We start from the raw sequence: 21,731 nt of genomic DNA, 5'->3' as shown, positions 1-21,731 counted from the left end.
CATATCCACCCCCTCCACCGCTGCCTTTCCCTCCGTATCCCCCTCCGCCATCACCACCTCCACCATAACCCCCTCCACCGGAGCCGCCTCCTCCATAGCCTCCACCTCCATAATTACCACCGCCTCCATAACCACCGGAAGCACCGTAGCCTCCTGTAGCTCCATAGGACAGTGGCGCAGAGCCGCCGCCGCCTTCTTGACCGTACGCTCCAGACATGATTCTGATCTAGGGTTCGCAAGAAACACTGCGTTCTAGAAAGAGAGAGAGAGAGTAGTGAGAATATTTTGCGAACACGAGCTTTGTTAAGTGATGTAGAGTTGTAGTAGGCAAAGAACTGTGTGACTGTGAACTGAGTCACCTAGCGAAGTCTCTAAGCCCAACCCTTTGCATACTAATGGGCCCGATTGGGCTAATCCATGACCCATACAAATACTGAAAACTAATTGTGCACAAAATATAATCAATTTGTCAGCTCACTCGTCCGCTTACATAAGTATTAGAATTCGAATCTCATTTTATACATACAATAATTATTAGCCATCAACAAATCTTAAATAAAATTAAAAATTCATTATGGATTAGTCCTTGATCTCTTAGCCTGGAAAATTCGGTTGACAACAAAAAAAAATTGTGCACAAAATATGTTTTTTTGTAAGACTTAATCAAGTGATTAGCTCACTCATATGCAGTAAATTAGTTTTGGCCTGCGTGTTACCATAAATAAAAAAAAAAATAGCACTGCAAACAACGTGACATATAAATAGTTAGAAAATGGTAGTAATTTTGTGATAAATTTGTGAAAGAATGGCTGATTGGTATTTTAGCCGGTAATGCAACGAGTACCATTTACAAATATCTAATCTGCATTGTTGTATTGACAAAAATTACTAGCTTTCGCCCCTTAAATTTTTTACAACAATCAAGATTAAGCTCAAATCACCAAACAGGAAAAAAAAATGTGACAAATTGAATATTACATCTGCATGAACAACTTAAAAAATAAGTTCTAGCAATTTCATTCACCGAGAAACATGTACAACAAAATTGCAGCAAGCCAGGGAAGCTGCAAAAAAATGAAGGTCATTTTTTCACCCATGTCAAACTATCACCAACTGGATTGCTATCACTAAAATGATCCACTGAAAATTATACAAACCGAAAAGTTCGGCATGAGATGTCCAAATCTCAATTGGAAACCTGCAATTATCCATAGATGGATCGACCGATGTGATTAAACCAAGTCCGCCAAAGTCACAGCTTTCGGCTCTCTGATCATGCTCCTGATAGTAACTATTAAAAGCATAAGATATGTTATTAGGCCAGCTGATATTGAAGCAAGATCCGCCGGGGGACAGCGCAGTACAATCAGCATTCGAACAAGCATCTAAAGCGCTGACAGTTGCATTAGACAAGTCCTTGTTGTTGTTCACAACACACCACTTTGAAGAAAGGTACTCAACATTTTGTGCATCCACAAGGCCCTTTGAACCCTGGCCAAGATCCACATGGTACTTTGCTTGGCCATCAAAAGTGAACAAACCCCAATGCCGTTCAAAGTTTCCGGCAGCTATGCTCCTTTGGTCCTCGTCGAGAAGGCTTAAGATGTAAGTTTCTAGTGGAGGATGCCGTGGTCTAAGTGGAGTCCCCAAGTTGCTGTGAAGGTGGTTCATAAGGCCTTTCATAAAGGATTCAGCTAGATTCGAGCTTGCGTTGGCAGCTCCGTCTGTCGGCCAACCAATCTTTGCCACAACAATGTCCATACTAGGAAATCCTGCTGTTGATAATGCAGTCACGACAGTATCATAGCTCAAATCGAAGCTGTTTTTGTAAGCTTTATGGTTAAAATTATGAGGTTTTGCGGTTTCTTTAAAGAGGGAAAAGTCCAGTGATGTGTTTTTCGCCTGTAGGAGAGTCAAGAATGGAGAAATGGTCACAAAGAAAGGTGATCCATTCTTGTCAAGAAATGTGAGGAGCTCAATCATGGTTTTGTTGAGGTCGGGTCGAAAATGAACCCCGGATGAGGACATGTTAGATTCTGACTCAAAATTGTCAAGGCTGCACGGGACCACTACTTTCACTTTGCTGTCCAAATTCGCTCTCTTTAAAGCTGCTTGAATGTTCATAGCCGCTCCGACGACGAAAGGCTGAAATTGCTCACCATAACTTTTGAGAAACGGCTCATCACCAACAGCAACATATCTGCAAAAGTATGATAGGTAAAGCTGAGACAACAGAGATTCCACCTTCCCACAAGCTCTAATTTCTTAAATCCTAATACAAATAGCTTCTTTTAACAGGATTTACGGCCTCTTTCGGAATTATTGGGAATGCGTCCAATATCAAGGAGTGAGTTATACTCATTCTTACAACTATAGGGGAAGAACCATATACAATAAAATGTGATTCTGGTTGCCAAAATAGTAAAACAAAATATTATTAAAAGTTTGATTTTGTGAAATACCTATTAGGGAGACAGAAGAACTTAGATCGACACAACTTAAAACAAAAGAGCAATGGCAATTGCCAACCAATGCGCCAAGATGTACTTGTAGTAAATTATTAAGGCATAAAAGAACCATACACATACAACATCAATATTTCAGGGCAGCAAGAACATTCGAGAAACAAAAGATAAGAATTTAAAGTTTCTGACTAGCATGCATGGTGAGATTAGAAAACAGTAATGTTATTCTGTTCAAATCAAAAGCAACATTTCACAAGATTTTCCCACTTGAGCTTGCACCAAGAAAGCATATACAAAGAAAATTAACATGGTCACGGCAAAAGATGTGAATTCAAGGAATTATGCATTATCTTGTTTCATTCAAACCCTGAAAATCTGCAGGTGTTTCTTTCTTCCATTTCCTTTAACACAATCCTGATATGTCCCTATAGCACTGTTCATGCAGTAATTAACCAGACTCTCACACTTAAATTAAACTGAACACAAGCCTTCAAAAATATTCAGGACCATTACTTAATTGAACACTAGCAAGTAGCAACATCATCAAAAGCATTTTTCTCACTAGGTAAGTTCAACTACACATGAGCATAACTTAATTAAAACATAAAAGTAACAATGATAAATGAAAGTGAAGCTCACTCAATTTTAGCTGCATTCCCCCCATTGGAAACATAGCGGGTGACATTATCATGGACCCAAGTGTCAGAAGCTTTGTTAGAAGAGTTGAATGTTTTGAGCATGGAGTTGGGAACACCAAGAGTGATAGCAAGGTTGGAGCGAGAAAGAGCTTGAAGAACATGAGGGTTTGCATCAAAGAGCTTAACCTTGTTGATGTTGTTGGACTTCAAGAGCTTGACGACGATGTGGGGTGGCAAGGGGTGTGAAGCCATGGTGCCCCAGTTGACACCAATAGCTTCAGAAACAGTGAAGAGGATGAATGCGAGTGTGGTGATGAAGTGGCAAGTGCTACTCCCCATTTTTTGGTACACTGAAGGGGTCTTTTCCTTCTTGAGTTATTTAAGAGTGAAGAGTGAATTGTTATTGGGTTAGAGAGGGAGAGACAAATGGGAAAGAAATGCGTGTTGTGTGAGTTGGGATCAATGGATCATTTTTTATGAAATAAAATCAGTCTCTAATAATTTTTTTTATCATTTTTCATAATTAAAATGTCTATAAAAGTTGAATTTATAACTTTTAGTTTAAATATAAAAATACATACCATTTTAATTAACATCACACTTGTTATGCCAATGAATTATAATTCAAACGGCATAGTCTCTTCATATTTTAAAGGGCTCTAATTATCTCAAAAATAATAAAAGGGCTCTAATTATTAATATTTTTTTATCATTAACACATAAACTAATCAATCTCATAAAAATAAAAATTAAGAATCAAAAAAAATATTTCTGTTAATATTTTTTATCATTAACACATAAACTAATCAATCTCATAAAAATAAAAACTAGAAATCAAAAAAATATTTTTTTATTTAAAAATTTTGTATTTTTTTCAAAAAAATTATCAAGAATTGATTTAGGTATTCACTCTTTATAAAAAGGTGTGAAAGGAATGTCTTGCACAAATTGCTTTTCCTAAAATAATTTTCATAATACAAATATTTTTGTACCGTTTCTAAAACTCAAGACTCAAAATATTTTAATTAAAATATAAAATATTTACTATCTTAATTAACTTTTTATTTATTATTATTATACATAGTTAATTTATTATAAAAATGGTTTAAAAACATGTTAGTGCTTATTAATACCATGTTTTATAAATAGAAAAGAAGAATATATATTTTCTTATTTGTCCCCATATATTTAAAGGACAAGTTAATAATATATCAAGTATATATAGGTTTCTAAAATAAAAGCTTTATTGAAAATTTGAAAATTCGCCGAATTAAATAGATAAACTTTTTTTTTGTCTAAATAAAATGCAAACAAAAAAAGATTGGGTTATAACTTATAATATTAACTTTGAGCCAATTTTTTGGCCTTTTAATAGGATATTAGGTTAGAATTTGAAATATTTTTTAAAACTTTAGATATTTAGATTGGATTGTTAAAAAAGTTGTTAAAAACATTAAAAAATGGTTTAAAAAATGAGAAAAAAAATTAAACATGCTAAATGCGCTAGTTCATTTATTTCGCCGAATAGCTCCTTTGATTCATGGGTTAAATTAACCTTAGTTTGTTAAACGTTTCATTTTCACATTGCCTATTTTTAAAGCTAAAAAGCTTGGTCATTTAAAATGGTTAAATAAATACACATGAAAGACTCGACCCATTTTAACAGCATTAATACATATATTAGCAACTCAACTAGCGGTACTAATAAGTAAGGTTGGGTTTAAACTCCATCCTAATTTACTTATAAATTTAAATTTATTAATCCGAATTTTACTCGTACACTAAAACCTTCAATTCAATTATATCCGACTCGATCAGCAAAAAACAAATTTATTTTTATTCACATACAACATCTAATTACTCCACAATTCATAGTACCAAATATTATTTATTTACTATTATTAAATACAACATATAAATACTAGTGCAAAAAATAAAAATTTAAATTTAAATCTTCACTTGTTCATATGAACATACCCATTACATATTAAAGATGCGGAAAATAGTGTTCCCAATCCTAATTCCAAAAGGTGTTTTGAGCCCCTTTTTATTCTGGTAGAAATTAATACAATTTATTAATCCACTTAAATAATAAATATCTTAAATTTTAATTAAGATGTTTTGGATTTAAGTTATAGAAATAGTAAACTATATATATATATAAATTATAAATAATAAAAAATATTTAAAAAAAAAGTTGCACACCAAATCCCTCTCAATTTCTATTATATAGATGGAAAAAATAAATAATCAACAATGCTACCTATAAAAAATTATCACTAAATTAATTGAAAATATAAAATACATGTATACACAGATACATAATATCTATAATTCAATAGATACAAATTTGACTATATCTCAATAATTCAAAAAACTCGAAAATTATTTTTAATATGAAAATAGAGTTGATGTTTTATTTAAATATTAATATTTAAAGTGTATTATAATACTGTGTGATGGTTTTAGTTGAATTTGAGAAGGGGGTTGAATTAAGTTAGTTTAAAACTTAAATTTTCAAACTCTATTTTGCTGTTACTCGAGTTGCAGGATATTATTTAAAATTGTCTCATACGCAGAACATTGAAAGAGCAAAGAAGAGGAGAAAGAGGCCAGCATATATCTTGGTTTGGATTCTCAGTGCCATGAATCCTACGTCCAGTCTCCACCACAAACCATGGTGAAATTTTCACTAATCATTCACAGATTACATACACCAATACTATTGAATTTCTCCCAAATTCAACTAGTATCTACCCCCTAAGCTTTCACCACCAAAAGCTTAGCTTCCCATAGTGCTGACCCAACTAGGAAGGGGAATCAACCAGATTCAATTTTCCAAGTGCTAACCCAACTTGAAAGGGGAACTAATCCTAGTTCATAAACCCAAAATACATCAGAAATCAGTAGCTATTTTGCATCACTCTTGCCTTTTCTCTCTTGGCTTTTGATCCTCACATATTTGCCTCTTTCCAAAACAGAAAATAACGCAAGACAGCCATAACACAAAGATCTGAATTAAGCTTGAGTAGAAGAAAGAGATTCCTGCTCTGTTTTAGAGATGGTGCTCTGAGTGTGTGTTCTCTCTTTCTTGCTTTGAAATGATGAAGTGAAGCTTCTTATATATCTTCAACTTGGCTTCATTGTTGCTCCTTCCATTTCCTTGTACCAGCTGCCCATTGGAGCTGTCTCAGCTGGCATGCAGTCCTTGCTCATCTGCTCCACTAACGCTGCTTGTTGGAGGGTCTGATCTACCAACCTCTGTTGTCCTTGGAGCTGCTGTCTTCCTTGGCATGCAAAGCACTTCCATTTTTGAGCCATTCCAACTGCTGTCCATAGCTCTGCGATTTTGTTTTGCTCTTCCAAACTTGCTAATGATCTTCTGCATTTTGATTTGCTGATGTCCTTTGTGTAGTGGCACTGTCCTTGTGTTGTTCTTTTCCTAGAGCCACAGTTGTCCTGCTTTGCTCATGATGTAGACAGCTGTCCCTTTTTCTTTTACTTTTGCCAAATGCATAGCCTTTTTTATTCTTGTTGAATATTGCAACAAGGATGAGATTTGGCTCTTTTACATTGCTGAAGCACTTGTTGGACTTGGGCTGAAACAATATGAACTTGGATATATGGGCCTGCATCACTAAACACTCACATTAAACTATATTGGGCTTTCCACCCAAAACAATGTTTGTCATCATAACTTAACCCAAAATCAAAGTAGGCTCAACACTGTGAAAACATATTTTACGAGTTTATTAAAATGTTGTCATATGTTCAACACGTCTCTACATATATATTAGTAAGGATGTTGCCACATGAGCAACACATTCCCCACATGTTGCACACGTCCCTACATATTGATTCTCTACTTACAAAATTCATCCATATGTAGTTTCACTAAATATTTTTATTTTTAATAAAACTATCAATATTTTTTCATATAAAAAAATTAGCTATAAAACATAATATGAAGATATCCTGTTAAAATATAATTATTAAAAAAAAGGCTTGCATACAAGGTGTTCAACGAGGGGTCCAGCCATCATATTACTAACATTTAGTTGGGAAACCATGTTCTATTATTAGGTACTAAGTTTGCTGCGTAACTAAAATCATTCTCCAAGTGCAAAACGCAAACCAATTATGTGCATTTGGATTAACGTTCGTAACTGAAAATTTGTATAAAATTGTGTATAAAATTCTCTCTTCCCAAAGCAAAACCAAACACACCCTATCCTATGTATGTGGATGTTTTTTCTTTTTCCGTCATAAGATTGGCACATTGGATTTGGCGTGCGATGTGGAAACCGCACGTCCTTGTCTTTTCTTTCTCCATGCCCTCTTCTAAACATTGAAGGTTCGTTTCACTTTTTAATAATTTAAATTATTTGTCTCTTTAGCCTCTTATTCTATCATATTATTTATTTATTTTATTTTTGTTGCTTCTCAATGTTCCAATTTTCCAGCTTTCAGCTTTGTTGTTTGAATTCTAATTCTCTTCTTTGATCATACATTTGTTATGCTTTCATGCATTATGGGGTTACCTAATCATTCGTCTTTAAGAGTTTTGGTTTCTTAGCAATTCTTGGTTCAGAAATTACCAGCTCCATGGATATCTATGTTCATTGCTAGGAGGATAAACCTTGCACAAACCCATGTTTCTTTCTATTTGTCGTGAGTATTTTTCTTTTCTGCACTTTCTCTTCTTCATATAGATTGTTCTAAGAGCAAGTATATGAGATCTGATATTTTGTTATTGAATTTTACTTGGTTATTTTTTCTTCAATGCTCTGTTTTCTTAGCTTAAAGGACAAATTCATGTTATTATTATTATGAGGGTATCAAACTATAGTGAATTAAAGTAGATTGAGGGAGGAATGATGAAATGTATTTGCTTATTTAACCTTGTTTGATTCCTAAGCATTGAAATTTCTGGCCTCAGAATTATTAAAACATATTGGAGTCTATAAATAAAACCTTTTCTCTTAGAGGTTTAATTTGTACCCTGAGATTTTGTCATGGTAATTTAATACTTCACCTACTACTATGCAGAATTAGTCTTAAAAATTCAATGTCACTTTTGTTTGGTTATGTTATTTCATAAATTGCAGTGTAAATATTTGGCTATTTGGTTTCTTCTCAAATTGCAGAATAGAAAGAATGCTTATACTTTAGGATGTATATGGTAAGTTTTCATTTCAAAGACAAAAACATAAATATATAGTTTATAAAATACAGATATAATATATAAAAAAAATTGTATCTTTGAATGTTTTTGCTTATTTTAATTTATTTTAATCCTTGTGTAGCCATATACTAGGAGCAATAAAATGGCTGCACAGACAGTACCTAAGTTGGCACTAGTACATAAGCATGATTGGCTTATTCTTCTGCTTCTTGGTGCTATAGAGATACTCTTGAATTTTATAGAACCCTTTCATCGCTATGTTAATAAAGACATGATCAGAGATCTTACTTTTCCATTCAAAGAAGACACCATACCTATGTGGGGTGTTCCTGTAAGTAGTTTCGCAACTAGACTCCGTTTGGTTTATGTTTTATTCTCAGTGTTTTTTGTTTTTGAGGATTTTGTAAAGAAATGTATTAAAATGAATGACGAGGTTCTGTTGTTTTTCAGATTTTCTTAATAAACAAAACATTTTTTTCAAACCAAATGATGTTAAGAAAGAAAAATTTTTAAGAAAAGATTGTTGTATATAGCCTCTTATGTTTCTTACATTTTTCTTTCTTTTTCTTTGGTTGGCTTTAGTGCTATTATGATTAGTTTAACAAACTAGTTGATTATTCGTTTGAAACAGATAGTGTCTATACTCGTCCCCATTCTTATTTTTATTGGGTTTTACTTTCTAAGAAGGGATATCTACGATTTACACCATGCAATCATGGGTAATTTTCTTTTGATCTTTTAGTCCCTTGTTGATTTATGAACTTTTATTATGCTTGACCCCTGCATTCTATTAACTTCTCTTTGGTTTTTTCAACTTGGAACCTTAGGTATCATGTATTCTAGCTTAGTAACAGGTGTTATCACGGATGCGATCAAAGACGCCGTTGGTAGACCACGGCCGAACTTTTTCATGCGTTGTTTCCCCGACAAAATACCGGTTTGTTTTTGTTCTTATTAACTTCTATGTCCTAAGTGTATAAAATATTTTACACTAGCCAACATAGAATTTGGAAAAATTGACAAATTGTAAATGCTAGTTACTAGTTGTTATTCGATATAAAGATAAGTATGATATGAAAACGGAGTTATCCGACTTTTTCGTTATGTTTGATTCTTGTCATTCAGGAGTTTGATGAAGAGACTGGTGATGTTATTTGTCATGGGATTGCAAAAGTTATAAAGGAAGGATACAAAAGTTTTCCAAGTGGGCATACTTCATGTAAGTACTAAGAACATGTTTCATTTTGTTAGTTTCATGTTAGAGAGGACCATGGAAAAGAGTAAGAAGTTTTATTAAATTCATAACTACTATTCATGACATATTGAAATATTCAAATTATCTCTTTTGCATGGATGTTTAGTTTGTTAGTTTTCATTTTCATAATAAGGTTTGTTATGCTATCAATTAGTAAAATGATTTGATGTTAATTCTTTTTGGTAATTAATAATTGTTAAACCAAATGCAGGGTCATTTGCTGGGCTAGCCTTTCTTGCTTGGTACTTATCTGGGAAAATCAGAGTCTTTGATAGAAGGGGCCATATAGCCAAACTATGCATTGTGTTGCTTCCATTACTAATTGCTTCTCTAATTGGAATTACTAGAGTTGACGATTACTGGCATCATTGGACGGATGTCTTTGCCGGAGCTATCATTGGTCAGTACGTAGTATTCTTTAGATGGGCGAGCATTATTTTAAATAAATTGTAAGACAAAAATGCTATCTGTACGCTAAAAAAGTTATTATTTGTTTCACAGACTAAATAATTAGCTACTAGGATAATCAAACCTGCATTTAACGATTAACCAAACTTGTTTATAGTAGTATAGAAAAAAAGTTTTTATGAGATACTAAATATGTATTTCTATATCCGATGATTGATTTTTACTGTACATGTAACACGATTGATTATGAAAATATCGTTTACGATCCGTTGAAATTGTTGTACATGTAATATTATTGATTCCTATTAAATCTTAACAATTTGTTGTTTCAGGACTTGTGGTGAGTATTTATTTATTTATTTATTTGCTTAAATTGATGTTGTCTAATACTAAATTGGTTTCCTTTTTTTCCCCTTTTTTGGGGTCAATTTGTGTATGTAGGTTGGGCACCTCATGCATATTTTTATATGACTGAGATATCTATTGAGATGAATAATGACTCTGAGGATTTGGAGAATGAAACAAGAACTAAGTAATTGCTGACTTAATGAAGTAAATGGAGATTGTGTGACACTAACCCATCGTTTTATAATGAGATGCAATGTCAATTTAGCAGTCATAGCTACATGAATCGATGGCTTTATCAATAGGTAATATAAATCTGTAAATGCTTGTTGAGTTTGGAATATGTTGTAATATATATAAGTTTATTGAAAATTTTTATTATATAAAAAGAAAATTGACATAGAATGTTAGTTTAATAAATAGGTTAAATTATTTTGTTAGGCCTATAGTTTCTTCAAATTTGTAATTAAGTTCTTATATTTTAAAGTTTTTAATTGGTTCCTCCATCATCAGTTATAGAATAGTAATTATATGGGTTAAGTACAATTTTTGTCCCTAAGGTAGGGGTTGAAAATTTTTTTCGTTTTCAACCTTTTTTTGCTTACAAAATCGTTCCTAAGGTTTAACTTAGTTTTAAAATCGTCTTTTTTTATTAAAATTTTAATTTTTATTACCAAATTATCCTTAATAAAAAAAACGGATTAAAGGGCTGGGGAACAGGGGAAGGAAATCACACTGGGGATTTTTGGGTTTTTCAGAGAAGAAGAGGGGGAAGGGAAGGGGAAGGGAATCCACCGTTGCTACTTTTTGTCGCGTCCGCTGCTTGTCGTCGTTCGGTCGCTGGATCTCATCATTGCTCCTCGTCGTTCGGTCCTCACCGTTGCTCCTCGACGTCGACGCCAGCAGATCCGCGAGGGTGGACGTCGTGCACCACTCGTCGTTTCTGCTTCTCTTCCTCGTTTGTTCGCCGATCGTCGCTGCTCCTCGTCGGTCGCTGCTGCTCCTCGTCCTACTTGCCGGTTGTTGTTCTTTTATTGTTGTTGTTCTTCTGCTTCTGGTTGCTTTTATTGTTGTTGTTCAAGAGGACATGATTGGACCAATGAAATCCAACAACAAATTCCTCTAATTAATTTTTCAATGACAAATCCCTCGAAGAGCCTTGTTGCTTCTGTTTCTTCTGATTTTGATTTTGATTCTGTTCTTTGATTTCATTATTCCTCTGATTCTGATTTATTCTGTTTCTAATTTTTTTCTGCTTCTGTTTCTTCTGCTTCATTCTGATTCTATTTATGCTTTTTGTTTTATTTTAATTCTGTTTATACTTCTGATTACATTGATTTTGTTTCTGATTTAATTATTGTTGCTGCTGGTGTTGTCGTTGTTCTTCTGCTTTTGGTTGATGTTGTTTCATTATTGCTTATGCTTCTCCTTCTCGTTGATTTTGGAGAAGAAGGGAAAGGGTATTTAGTTCGAATGCCGATTTTAAAACTAAGTTAAACATTATGGACGATTTTGTAAACAAAAAAAGTTGAAGACGAAAAAAATTTTCAACCTCCTACCTTAGGGACCAAAATCGTACTTAACTCTAATTATATTTTTGCCGTGTGTGAGTAATGGAAAAAACAAGAGAGAATGTAACGGAGAAAAAGAGAGGAAAAGGTGGAGGAAGGTTTGGTTGTTCAGAAGGAGTCTGAGATTGATATTCGAATTTAGGATAATAGTTACCGTCGAATTTACCTTTAAAAAAACCCAATAATAAAGAGAGTGGTTGTCAGTGAAATGATGCGTTTTGTTTTATGAAATTATTATCCGACAATCTCGAGTCAAATTATTGTGTTTCATGCCATCTTTTTGCGACGAATTTATCGTTAGAACATTAAATTCAACCGTAATATTTTGCAAAAAAAAAAATTGCAGATTTATTTCGAGCTATTCGATACTAAATCCGACAATATGATCAAATGTGTTTCTAGTAGTGTCTTTTGGGCTTTTTTTTTTCGTGACTTGGTTTTAATAGTATAACTTAACTAGAAAGTCTTGAGTAAGTTGAGTTCATATGTTGAAAATAACCAAAAAAAGAAATATTATTTGTAGAATACTAATTCCTAATGGTGGTATACAACATTAATATACGGATTAGAAATTAAAGATTAACAAAAAATAATATTCTAAATCAGTCTTTAAAAAATCTAACTAGACATATTTAAATTTTTAACTTGTTAACATTCTAATAGTAACTCTTTAATGTTAGTTATTACAAGTAAAAACTGTCCAAAACTTCATTAGTTCCCTAACTTTTAACTCTTTGGATTCTGTTGCTTAATAATAATAGGCCAAAGATTTTATAGCCCATGTACATGTATACAAATCATAGTACATTGTGAGGATAGGGGTTGAATTTGACCCCTGGCCTTCAATGGAATGAAATGTAATGGGTGATTGACAGCTCTTGCATTGTAAGCAAAACATATATAAATGCGCATTACTGTTTGATTAATATAATTAAATTTATGTTTGGAATTTCTGTAAACTAATAACTCATTTTCTTTTCTTAAAACAATAATACAATTTATGGGAGTGGATCTTTTTCAGTGAAAAAAATTGGATAATATTAATTATGATCTCTTATTTTTTATTGTTCTCTCTTTCTTATATTTAATTTTAATCTTATTTATAAAATTAATAGTCAAATATCACACTTTATTTTCTCAAATATTAAAAAAATTGAAAAGAATCCATTTCCCACAACTCATCTATTTTCCACAAAACCAAAAGGGACCAGAAAATAAATATTCCAATAAGGAGGATATTCTTAAAACAATGACTGCAGGCATTCTTACACAATGGCATGGATGTTCTATTTTGCTTTTAGAACGGAGATGTAGTATATGTTTAATTTTGAATATATATTAGAAAAGGATCGAAATTCAGCTGAACAAGTTATTTTTATAAACAAATCGAATTAAATATCTCACAAAGTGTTTTTAGAGATGGCAAACTTAGTCAAAATTTATTGGATCGACTTATTTAATTTGAAAAAAAAAAGTCAATTTAAAATTTTGAATTTACCAAAATAAAAAAATTTTACTTAACCTACAGATTTTGGCAGGTTTCGATAAAACAGAAAGAGCTGATCTGATAGGTCTTATTTTTTTAATACTTAGACCAAAAACTATTCAAACCCATAAATTTAACTACTAAATTCGGCATAAATAACCCTACTCATAAACACAATTCACTGTCATCAACCTCCTTACCCACCCTTAACCCTACTTACATTTGCAAGTTTGTATTTAAAATGTTTGTTTATTTTACTTCGGTTATAATTTGATAATGTTTGATTAATTAAAAATTTAAATAATGTTTAATTAAATATTTTAGACTATTTTTTAAAATATTTAATGGTTTACTAATTTTTTTAAGAGAGAGAGTAGGTGGGTTTATTTTTCTGGCCCACAAACCAGCCATTAGATAAAGAGAGGTAGAGATTTGAGACCACCTCACTAGATAGGATGGAGCGGACTAACCCACTAATTAATAGATTTTTGGTGGAACAGGGCGGGGCGAGCTTACCTGCTTCTCATCTTTACATGTTTCCAATATATCTTATTGGCGACACATTTGTTACTTCCGATGTTGTCTTTTTATTTTTAATAAAAATATAAAAAAACATAAATTTATTAAAAAAATATATAATTTTTTAAGATAAAAATAATATTTTAGAAAGAAATGAAAGAAAAAAATACAATTCTTATATTATACAATTAAAATTTATCTGTTATGTAATTAAATTTTTTGTATTTTTTGTTATTCAATTAAAAAATTTGCATAACTCAAAACAATTTATGTATTATGAAACTAAAGTTCCTTTAATTTCTCGCATTGCAGCAAGCAAAGAAGAAAAAAATGCACAATAACAACTTTTATATGCATGTTGTGTGAACGATTTTTATTTTATCAAACCAAATTAGTTGTATTTAGTTCAAAAATCCGCTTAGTGATGTAGCATGATCGTATTTGATAATCCTAAATTGCTTATTGTCTTACTATTTCTTTACGAAGAAATGTACTCAAACATCTTTAATGAAAATTTTAATTAACCATTATCCTGGAAAATATTGGTTAGAATAAATGACTTTAATCTTTTAATTCTAAAAAATATTAGGAGCAATCACTTTTAATTAAAAACTAGAGAGTTGGTTGGTGTTGATTTAAATATATACAAGGAAAAATTGTTAATTGTTTAACATTTTTCGTTAATTATTTATTTTTTTAATTGGATATAGTAAGTATTTTTTTAATATTTATGTGTATTTCTATATAAAGAAAAAATAAAAAATTCTGATAAAATAAAAATAAAAACACCCCAAAAATTTTTTACCAAATCAAATAATTTAATACTAATAAACTATAATTTAAATGATATAATCTTTTTTCTTTACCTAAAAATTTTGAATTTGAGTTCCACTCTTAATTAAAAAAAAATCAAATAATTCAATGATTGAGGGTTCACCTACTTCAAGCCAAGAGATAATGCGGCAGTGATAGCTCATCTCTTATCCTTTAACTGTATATGACTTGTTTAGAGATTCAACTCCTATAAATCTATAAGAATAAAGCATATTTTTAGGACTAGTCTTTTATTTCTTTTATTATTAGGAGAAGTTCCACAACAAGAAGTATATATATGTAGATGTTATTTAAAGTCAATTATTAGTCTTCTATATTTTACTTATATAAAATACACTTATTGTATTTAATATATATATATTTGTCCGTACCTATGCAAAATGAACTTAAAAGTCAATTATTCCGCTACTATATTTTACTATGAGTTTAAACTTAATAACCAAGTGTTTATTAATTATTAGAATCGCATAATAGATGTGAATTAATAAGATTTTAAATAAAAGTATATATCCAGATTTGAGTTTGGAAAGAGAACTTTAGAGTCTTTGATAATTAATTGGAATTAGGCTGAGAACAAATTGAAATGTTACACACAAACACACACACGAGATAATAAATAATTTTTTAAGTGAAAAAATGGAGAGTTACTTTGTTTTGGCCTCAAACGTAAAGTAAATGAATAGAATGAAAAATGTTGGTGATCTAACATTTTCATTAAGAATACAATTTCCATTTTAAATAATATTTTAATTTAAATGAACAAATAAATGTTTGAATTATTAATATTAAGAGACATTATATATTTTTATAAAAATATTTTAAAAAAATACTCAATTTCTCTCAAATTTTGGAAAATAATTTTACTAAAATTTACATAAATAAAATTTATATATGACATTTAAGATTTAGGGTTAATGTAATAACAATATCATAATTATAAAGTCATCAGACTTATAGTAAAATTAAAAAAAATTGCTTATTAATAAAATGAAAAGAGTACATAAAAAGTATACAAAGATAATAAAATTATGAAAGAATAAAAAAAAAGAAAAAATGGATAAATTTTATTGATGGTTGATTGATTGAAGTTGTAAACTATGAAGGTAAAACTAAATATATATAGAGCATTGGCCTATGAAAGATAAAAACAAATAAAGATAAGATAAAGATAAATGAAGATAAGATACTAATAAAGACTAAAATTATAACTGAATTTGTAGACCGTGAGACTCTTTATTGTTGTCATGAGCTAAGGTGGAAGAGTGGTTTAATACGTCCCCGCAAGCTGGAGGATGAAAGATGTCAAGAACACCAAACTTATTTAAATTAAGATGGAAGGGTTGAGAAGACAAAGACTTGGTGAAGATGTCAGCTAGCTGCCCAGAAGAGGGAATGGGGAGAAGTTTCATCACTCAAACTTGAGCTTTTTTGTCGAACCAAGTGACAATCAACCTCTAAATGTTTGGTCCGTTCATGAAAAACCGAGTTAGCAGCAATATTAAGAGCACTCGGATTATCACAATATAAAACTGGTGGGCGGATAGGAGAGATGCGTAAAAATTATAACACATTTAGTATCCATTGAAGTTCACAAGTTGTGTTAGCAAGTGCACAATATTCTGCTTGAGTGGATGAACAGGCAACGTTGGTTTGTTTCTTAGTCTTCCAAGAGACTAAAGAATTGCCTAAGAAGAAACAATAATCTGTTAAAGATCGTCGAGTGTCAGGACATCCGACCCAATCAGAGTCACTGAAGGCGGGAAGCTGAATTTCTTATTCTCTTGAAAAAAAGTCTTTTGCCGGGGCTAATTTTCAAATATTGTAATGGCAGTTTGAAGATGAGATTTAGTAGGAGATGCCACAAATTGACTTAATTGTTGAGTGGCATACATGGTGTCCGGTCGAGTAGTGGTGAGATAGATAAAATGCCCAACCAAACGGCGATATACAAATAGGTCAGATAGCAGGGAACTTTTGTCTTGATATAGTCCTATGGTACTATCAATTGAAACAGAGGCAGGCTTAGCACTTAATAAATCAGAATCCTCCAAAAGATCAAGACAATATTTTCTCTAAGATAAGAAAATTTTCTTCGCTGATTGAGCAATCTCAATACCCAAAAGATATTTTAATGATCCCAAGTCTTTAATTCGGAAGTGTTGGTGCAAAATAGACTTAATGGCAACAAATTTAGAAATGAAATTACCAGTGAGAACAATGTCGTCAATATAGACTATAAGGATAGAAATTTGAGCACCAGTGAGTTTAACAAATAGACTGTCATCAGATAAGGTCTGCTAATATCCATGAGATAGCAAAAGATGAGAAAGTTTGTCATACCACATACGACTAGATTGTCGTAAACCATACAGTGACTTTAGTAGCTTGCAGCATTGATTCGGTTGAGGAGATGTAAATCCAGGTGGCAGAGTCATATAAACATCCTCAGAAAGATCCCCATGTAAGAAAGCATTATTGATATCTAATTGATGTATGGGCTAATGCTTCATAGAGGCCAATGCCAAAACTAGTCTGATGGTGGTAGGATTGACAATAGGGGAGAAAGTTTCTAAGAAATCATCACCTTCAGTCTGAGTGAATCCTTTAGCCACAAGGCATGCTTTATATCGATCAACTGAACCATCAGGCTTGCGTTTGATGCGATAGACCCATTTACAGCCAACCGGCTTAAGGCCTGCAGGGCAATCAACAAGGCGCCAAATTTTGTTCAGCTCAAGAGCATCTGGCTCATCTTTCATAGCACTATGCCAATTAGAGTGTTGATTGGCGTCCTTAAAAGACTTTGACTCAACGTCAGAATGTAGAGATAAAAAAGCTTTTTATGTGAAGATGAAAGAAAAAAAAAGACATGACTGAAGATAAAGAATACTTGCACTTTGAGGAAGATTGATTTGCAGAGATGAGAGAGGAATTGCACAAGTAATCAGAGAGATATGTTGGAGGTCGATGAGACCGGTTGGAATGACGAGAATGGGGTTCATCAGGTGGTGAAGAAGGTGACGGAAGATGAGGAGGTGATGGTGGACTGGTGTCTAGTGTGAAAGGAGAGATGTGTGTGTGTTGAAAGTGATTCGGTGGTCATGGGTTCAACTTGGTTAGGAAACGATAGTGAGAAAGAAGGAGAGGTTGTTGGAGAAAATAAAGAATTAGATGGAGTTGGGTCAATAGGTATAGGTGAGGGTTCAACTGAAAGACTAACTGAATCTTATTTTTGATAAGGTGTGTTTGGCAATGTTGGGCTTAGTGTATGGAATTGGACATTTTTTGTGACTAAGGGTAAGATCATTTCATAAAAAATCACATTTCTGAAAATTTCAATTCTTTTATCTTCTAAAACATAAATAATATATCCTGTAAAACCATGTTGAAAGCCAATAAACACAACCTTTTTGGCTCTTGGATCAAATTTTGATCAGTTTGTCATTAGGGGTAGAAACAAAACATAAGCATCCAAAAACTTTAAGGTCATGATAATTTGGTGGATGATTGAATAAAATCTCAAATGGTGTTTTAAAATTAATTGCGGATGATGGAACTCTGTTAAGTAAATAAACAACATGTTTAACAGCATATGACCAAAAAGATGATGGTAAATTAGATTGAAACATAAGAGCACGAGCTATATTCAAAATATGTTGATGCTTTCGTTCTACCCTTCCATTTTGTTGAGGAGTTTCAACACAACTACGTTGATGAATAATGCCCTTTGAAGTATAAAAATCATGTAAAATAAATTCTGGTCCATTATTGGAATGAATAGTTTTAACTTTAGAGTTGAATTGTGTTTCAACTAAAGTAATAAAATTTTTTTATATGATTTTGTACTTCTCCTTTTGATTTTAATAAAATAACCCATGTAAAGCGACTAAAATCATCAACAATAGTAAAAAATATTTATGATTATGAATAGAATTTTGTCGAAACGGACTCCAAATATCAAAATGTAATAAATCAAAACTTGAATTGATTTTGTTAAAACTTCGAGAAAATGAAAGTTTCTTTTATTTAGAAAGATGACAAATGTCACAAGCCTCGTCATGATGCACAAAGATAAAAGAAAAATATTTATGTAAATGATTAAGTCTTTGTCCAAAAATGTGTCCTAAACGAAAATGCCATATATTTGAAGGTGTAATGGGTGGAGATTGGAGGAAATTTATGGAGTGTGTAGTGGATGGATTTTTACCAAAATTGAGTTCAAAGACATATAATCCCTCTCTCATTCTACCCAAATCAATCGTCCCCAAATTGTTGCTCTGTAGAGTGCAAGAAGAAGATGAAAAAGTGAGTTCACATATGAGTGCTGAAGTAATTTTTGAGACGAAGATAATATTAAAGCTGAAATGAGGTAAGTAAAGAATATCATGAAAAATCAAAAATGATGAAAATTGAACAAAACGTCTTTATAAGAAACACTAGTTTAAGAACCATTTGGTAAATGAACAATAATAGGATGTGATCTATAACACCAGAATCAATGATCCAAGTATTCAAGAATGAATCACGATTTGAAAAATTGTTAACAATAGAAAAAGTATTGAAAGAGCAAAGATAATGAGTAGTTGGACTTGACAAAAACTCAAGTTGGTTTGAAGGACGGATTTTTTCATCGGAAGGAAGTGTCATGAAAGAAAAGTGATGGGCTGACGAGAGGTCCAAAAGAGGCTCCTCATGAAGTTGCTCGTGTGCCGTTTCTCCTTGACCTAGGACAGAGTAGGGAGGTTGATTCTTCATCGCAAAGATAATAAAATTATGAAAGAATAAGGAAAGAAAAGATGAAGAAGTTTTATTGATTGTTGATTGATTGAAACTATGAAGATAAAACTAAATATATATAGAGCATTGGCCTATGAAAGATAAAAATAAATAAAGATAAGATAAAAATAAATAAAAATAAGATAATAATAAAGATTAAAATTATAACTGAATTTATATATTCTGTTGGGTTGAATTTGTGAATTGTGAGACTTTTTATTGTTGTCATGTGTTAAGGTAGAAGAGTGATTTAATACTTACAACTATATTTTCTCAACTAAAAATAATTTTTTATTTTAATCATAATTAATCTTTATTTTAACTCAAGTATAATTGATTTTTTTGGGTATGAGATTGAATGCTTATTTATTAATATTTGTTCGTTGTTCCAAATAAATTCTTACTATATATAATATATAATATTTTCAAAGCAATAGGCTATATTTATGTTGTATTATATTTTTTTCAAAAAAATATCATAATATTATATGTGATTCTTAGCAAGTGGAAACACTAACCCGCCAAAGTTTTGATTTGTTGTGTTTTTGTTTTCAGAAAATAATTTCTAACCTTAATTTAAATTAATAAAACTAAGTTTTCCTTGGTTTATATATTACTAATATATTACTGATACATGCATAGAACGGAGGCTGAGAAGAGAGACACAAGTAATAGAGAACCAATTTGAATTTATGCCAGGAAGATCTACCACTGAAGCGATATACCTATTAAGAAGGATGATGAAGAGGTATCGTAGTAATAAAAGGGATCTACATATGGTGTTTATTGATTTGGAAAAAGCATATGATAGGGTACCAATGGAGGTCTTATGGAAGGTTTTAGAAAAGAGAAGAGTAAGGATTGCATATATTCGGGCAATTAAAGACATGTATGATGGGGTCACAACTAGTGTGAAGACTCAAGGTGGTGTGACGGAGGAATTCCCTATTGGTATAGGATTACACCAGGGATCATCCTTAAGTCCATACCTTTTCACATTAGTCTTGGAAGTCCTCATAGAGCACATCCAAGAGCCTGTGCCATGGTGCATGCTTTTTGCCGATGATATCGTCCTTATGGGAGAGTCAAGGGAAGACCTAAATAAGAAGTTGGAGTTATGGAGAGAATCTTTAGAAGTGTATGGTCTGCACATAAGCCGTAGCAAGACGGAATATATGGAATGTAAGTTCAATTTGAGAAGGGAAAACCCCAATATAGATGTGAAGATTGAAGAAAACATCCTAGGAAAAGTTAAAAGTTTTAAGTATCTTGGGTGCATCATACAGGATAATGGAGAGATTGAACATGATGTAAATCATAGGATCCAAGCAGGTTGTTCAAATAGCGGAGTCCATCTGGTTTTATATGCAGAGTGCATCTGGTTTTATATGCGACAAAAAAGTGCCTTTAAAACTTAAAGGTAAATTCTATCGCACCGCTATAAGACCGGCTATGCTGTATGGTACGAAGTGTTGGGCGGCTAAAGGGGAGCACGAACATAAGCTGAGTGTGGCAGAGATGAAGATGTTGAGATGGATGAGTGGTCATACGCGATTGGATAAAATAAGGAATGAAGATATAAGGGAGAGAGTTGGAGTAGCACCCATTGTGGAAAAAATGGTTGAATCGCATCTCAGGTGGTTTGGACATGTGAGAAGAAGACCGATAGAATATTCAGTCAGGAGGGTGGATGAGATGGAAGATGGACAAAGGGTGAAAGGCAGAGGAAGACCTAAGAAGACCATCCATGAGGTGGTCAAACGAGATCTACATGTAAATGGTCTCTCTGTAGACATGATACATGACAGAGCATAATGACGTCGTTTGATTCATATAACCGACTCTACTTAGTAGGACAAGACTTTGTTGTTGTTGTATTACTGATACATGCACGTATTAGTGAAAGAAATTAATTTGCCTTTGTTTATTTAATTAATAAAATGATATACGCATATTATAATTTAATTGAAAAAACAACAAAAAATACCAAGTTATGACAGGTGATGATCATCTACTTCCAAATTAATAAACCATTGGTGTTGATTACTATGGAACTATTTTATCTTACTTTATTAGGATTGTTTTAACATTTTAGGTTTTTTTTTGGCTAATTCTACGGTGTTTATTAATTTTTGTCTAATTTTTTAACTTATTTTTTATAATAAATTTTAATTTTTTTAAAAATTATTTATTTTTATATCTTTTAAATTAAATAATAATTTTAATTCTTTTTAATAAATAAACATCAC

The 21,731-nt window shown here is 31.9% G+C and overlaps 4 protein-coding genes across 4 annotated transcripts in view; 2 read left to right on the top strand and 2 right to left on the bottom strand.

Annotated features, from left to right (window-relative positions):
* The window catches only part of LOC107474590 (transcription initiation factor TFIID subunit 15b), a 3,020-nt gene extending 2,708 nt beyond the window's left edge, over window positions 1-312 (bottom strand). The window contains 2 exon segments of the mRNA XM_052258142.1: window positions 1-6; window positions 8-312. The exon segment at window positions 1-6 is cut by the window's left edge and continues 157 nt beyond it. Of these exon segments, the coding sequence (XP_052114102.1) occupies window positions 1-6; window positions 8-217 (216 nt within the window). The 5' untranslated portion in view covers window positions 218-312.
* Window positions 313-927: 615 nt separating this feature from the next.
* On the bottom strand, window positions 928-3,534 carry LOC107473514 (glucan endo-1,3-beta-glucosidase 9). Its single transcript, XM_016093092.3, has 2 exons — window positions 3,105-3,534; window positions 928-2,200 (listed from the first exon to the last, which is right to left on the bottom strand). The coding sequence occupies exons 1-2, from the start codon at window positions 3,440-3,442 to the stop codon at window positions 1,099-1,101; spliced, it is 1,440 nt and encodes a 479-aa protein (XP_015948578.1). The 5' UTR covers window positions 3,443-3,534; the 3' UTR covers window positions 928-1,098.
* A 3,946-nt stretch (window positions 3,535-7,480) lies between these two features.
* Window positions 7,481-10,487, top strand: LOC107473491 (probable lipid phosphate phosphatase 4). The gene is made up of 9 exons (XM_052261285.1): window positions 7,481-7,774; window positions 8,212-8,285; window positions 8,410-8,619; window positions 8,920-9,007; window positions 9,116-9,225; window positions 9,414-9,507; window positions 9,755-9,943; window positions 10,284-10,295; window positions 10,393-10,487. The coding sequence occupies exons 2-9, from the start codon at window positions 8,277-8,279 to the stop codon at window positions 10,485-10,487; spliced, it is 807 nt and encodes a 268-aa protein (XP_052117245.1). The 5' UTR covers window positions 7,481-7,774; window positions 8,212-8,276.
* On the top strand, window positions 10,296-11,547 carry LOC127745438 (uncharacterized). Its single transcript, XM_052258139.1, has 2 exons — window positions 10,296-10,601; window positions 11,055-11,547. Exons 1-2 carry the CDS (start codon window positions 10,586-10,588, stop codon window positions 11,420-11,422), a joined length of 384 nt encoding a protein of 127 aa, XP_052114099.1. The 5' UTR covers window positions 10,296-10,585; the 3' UTR covers window positions 11,423-11,547.
* Window positions 11,548-21,731: the final 10,184 nt, after the last annotated feature.

The sequence above is a fragment of the Arachis duranensis genome, chromosome 1, assembly GCF_000817695.3.
Source record: "Arachis duranensis cultivar V14167 chromosome 1, aradu.V14167.gnm2.J7QH, whole genome shotgun sequence".
In the NCBI taxonomy this organism is placed as follows: Eukaryota; Viridiplantae; Streptophyta; class Magnoliopsida; order Fabales; family Fabaceae; genus Arachis; species Arachis duranensis.
The sequence above is the reverse complement of the archived record's forward strand: the minus strand, read 5'-3'. Positions and strand labels throughout refer to the sequence as shown.

Bases quoted from the DNA above. Each gene is read 5' to 3' on its own strand.
- LOC107473514 (XM_016093092.3), bottom strand. From the start codon at position 3,442: ATGGGGAGTAGCACTTGCCACTTCATCACCACACTCGCATTCATCCTC. The intron at 2,201-3,104 runs GTGAGCTTCACT...ATACTTTTGCAG, and splicing joins GGGAATGCAGCTAAAATTGA to ATATGTTGCTGTTGGTGATG.
- LOC107473491 (XM_052261285.1), top strand. The intron at 9,008-9,115 runs GTAATTTTCTTT...TTGGAACCTTAG, and splicing joins TTTACACCATGCAATCATGG to GTATCATGTATTCTAGCTTA. The intron at 9,508-9,754 runs GTAAGTACTAAG...AACCAAATGCAG, and splicing joins TCCAAGTGGGCATACTTCAT to GGTCATTTGCTGGGCTAGCC.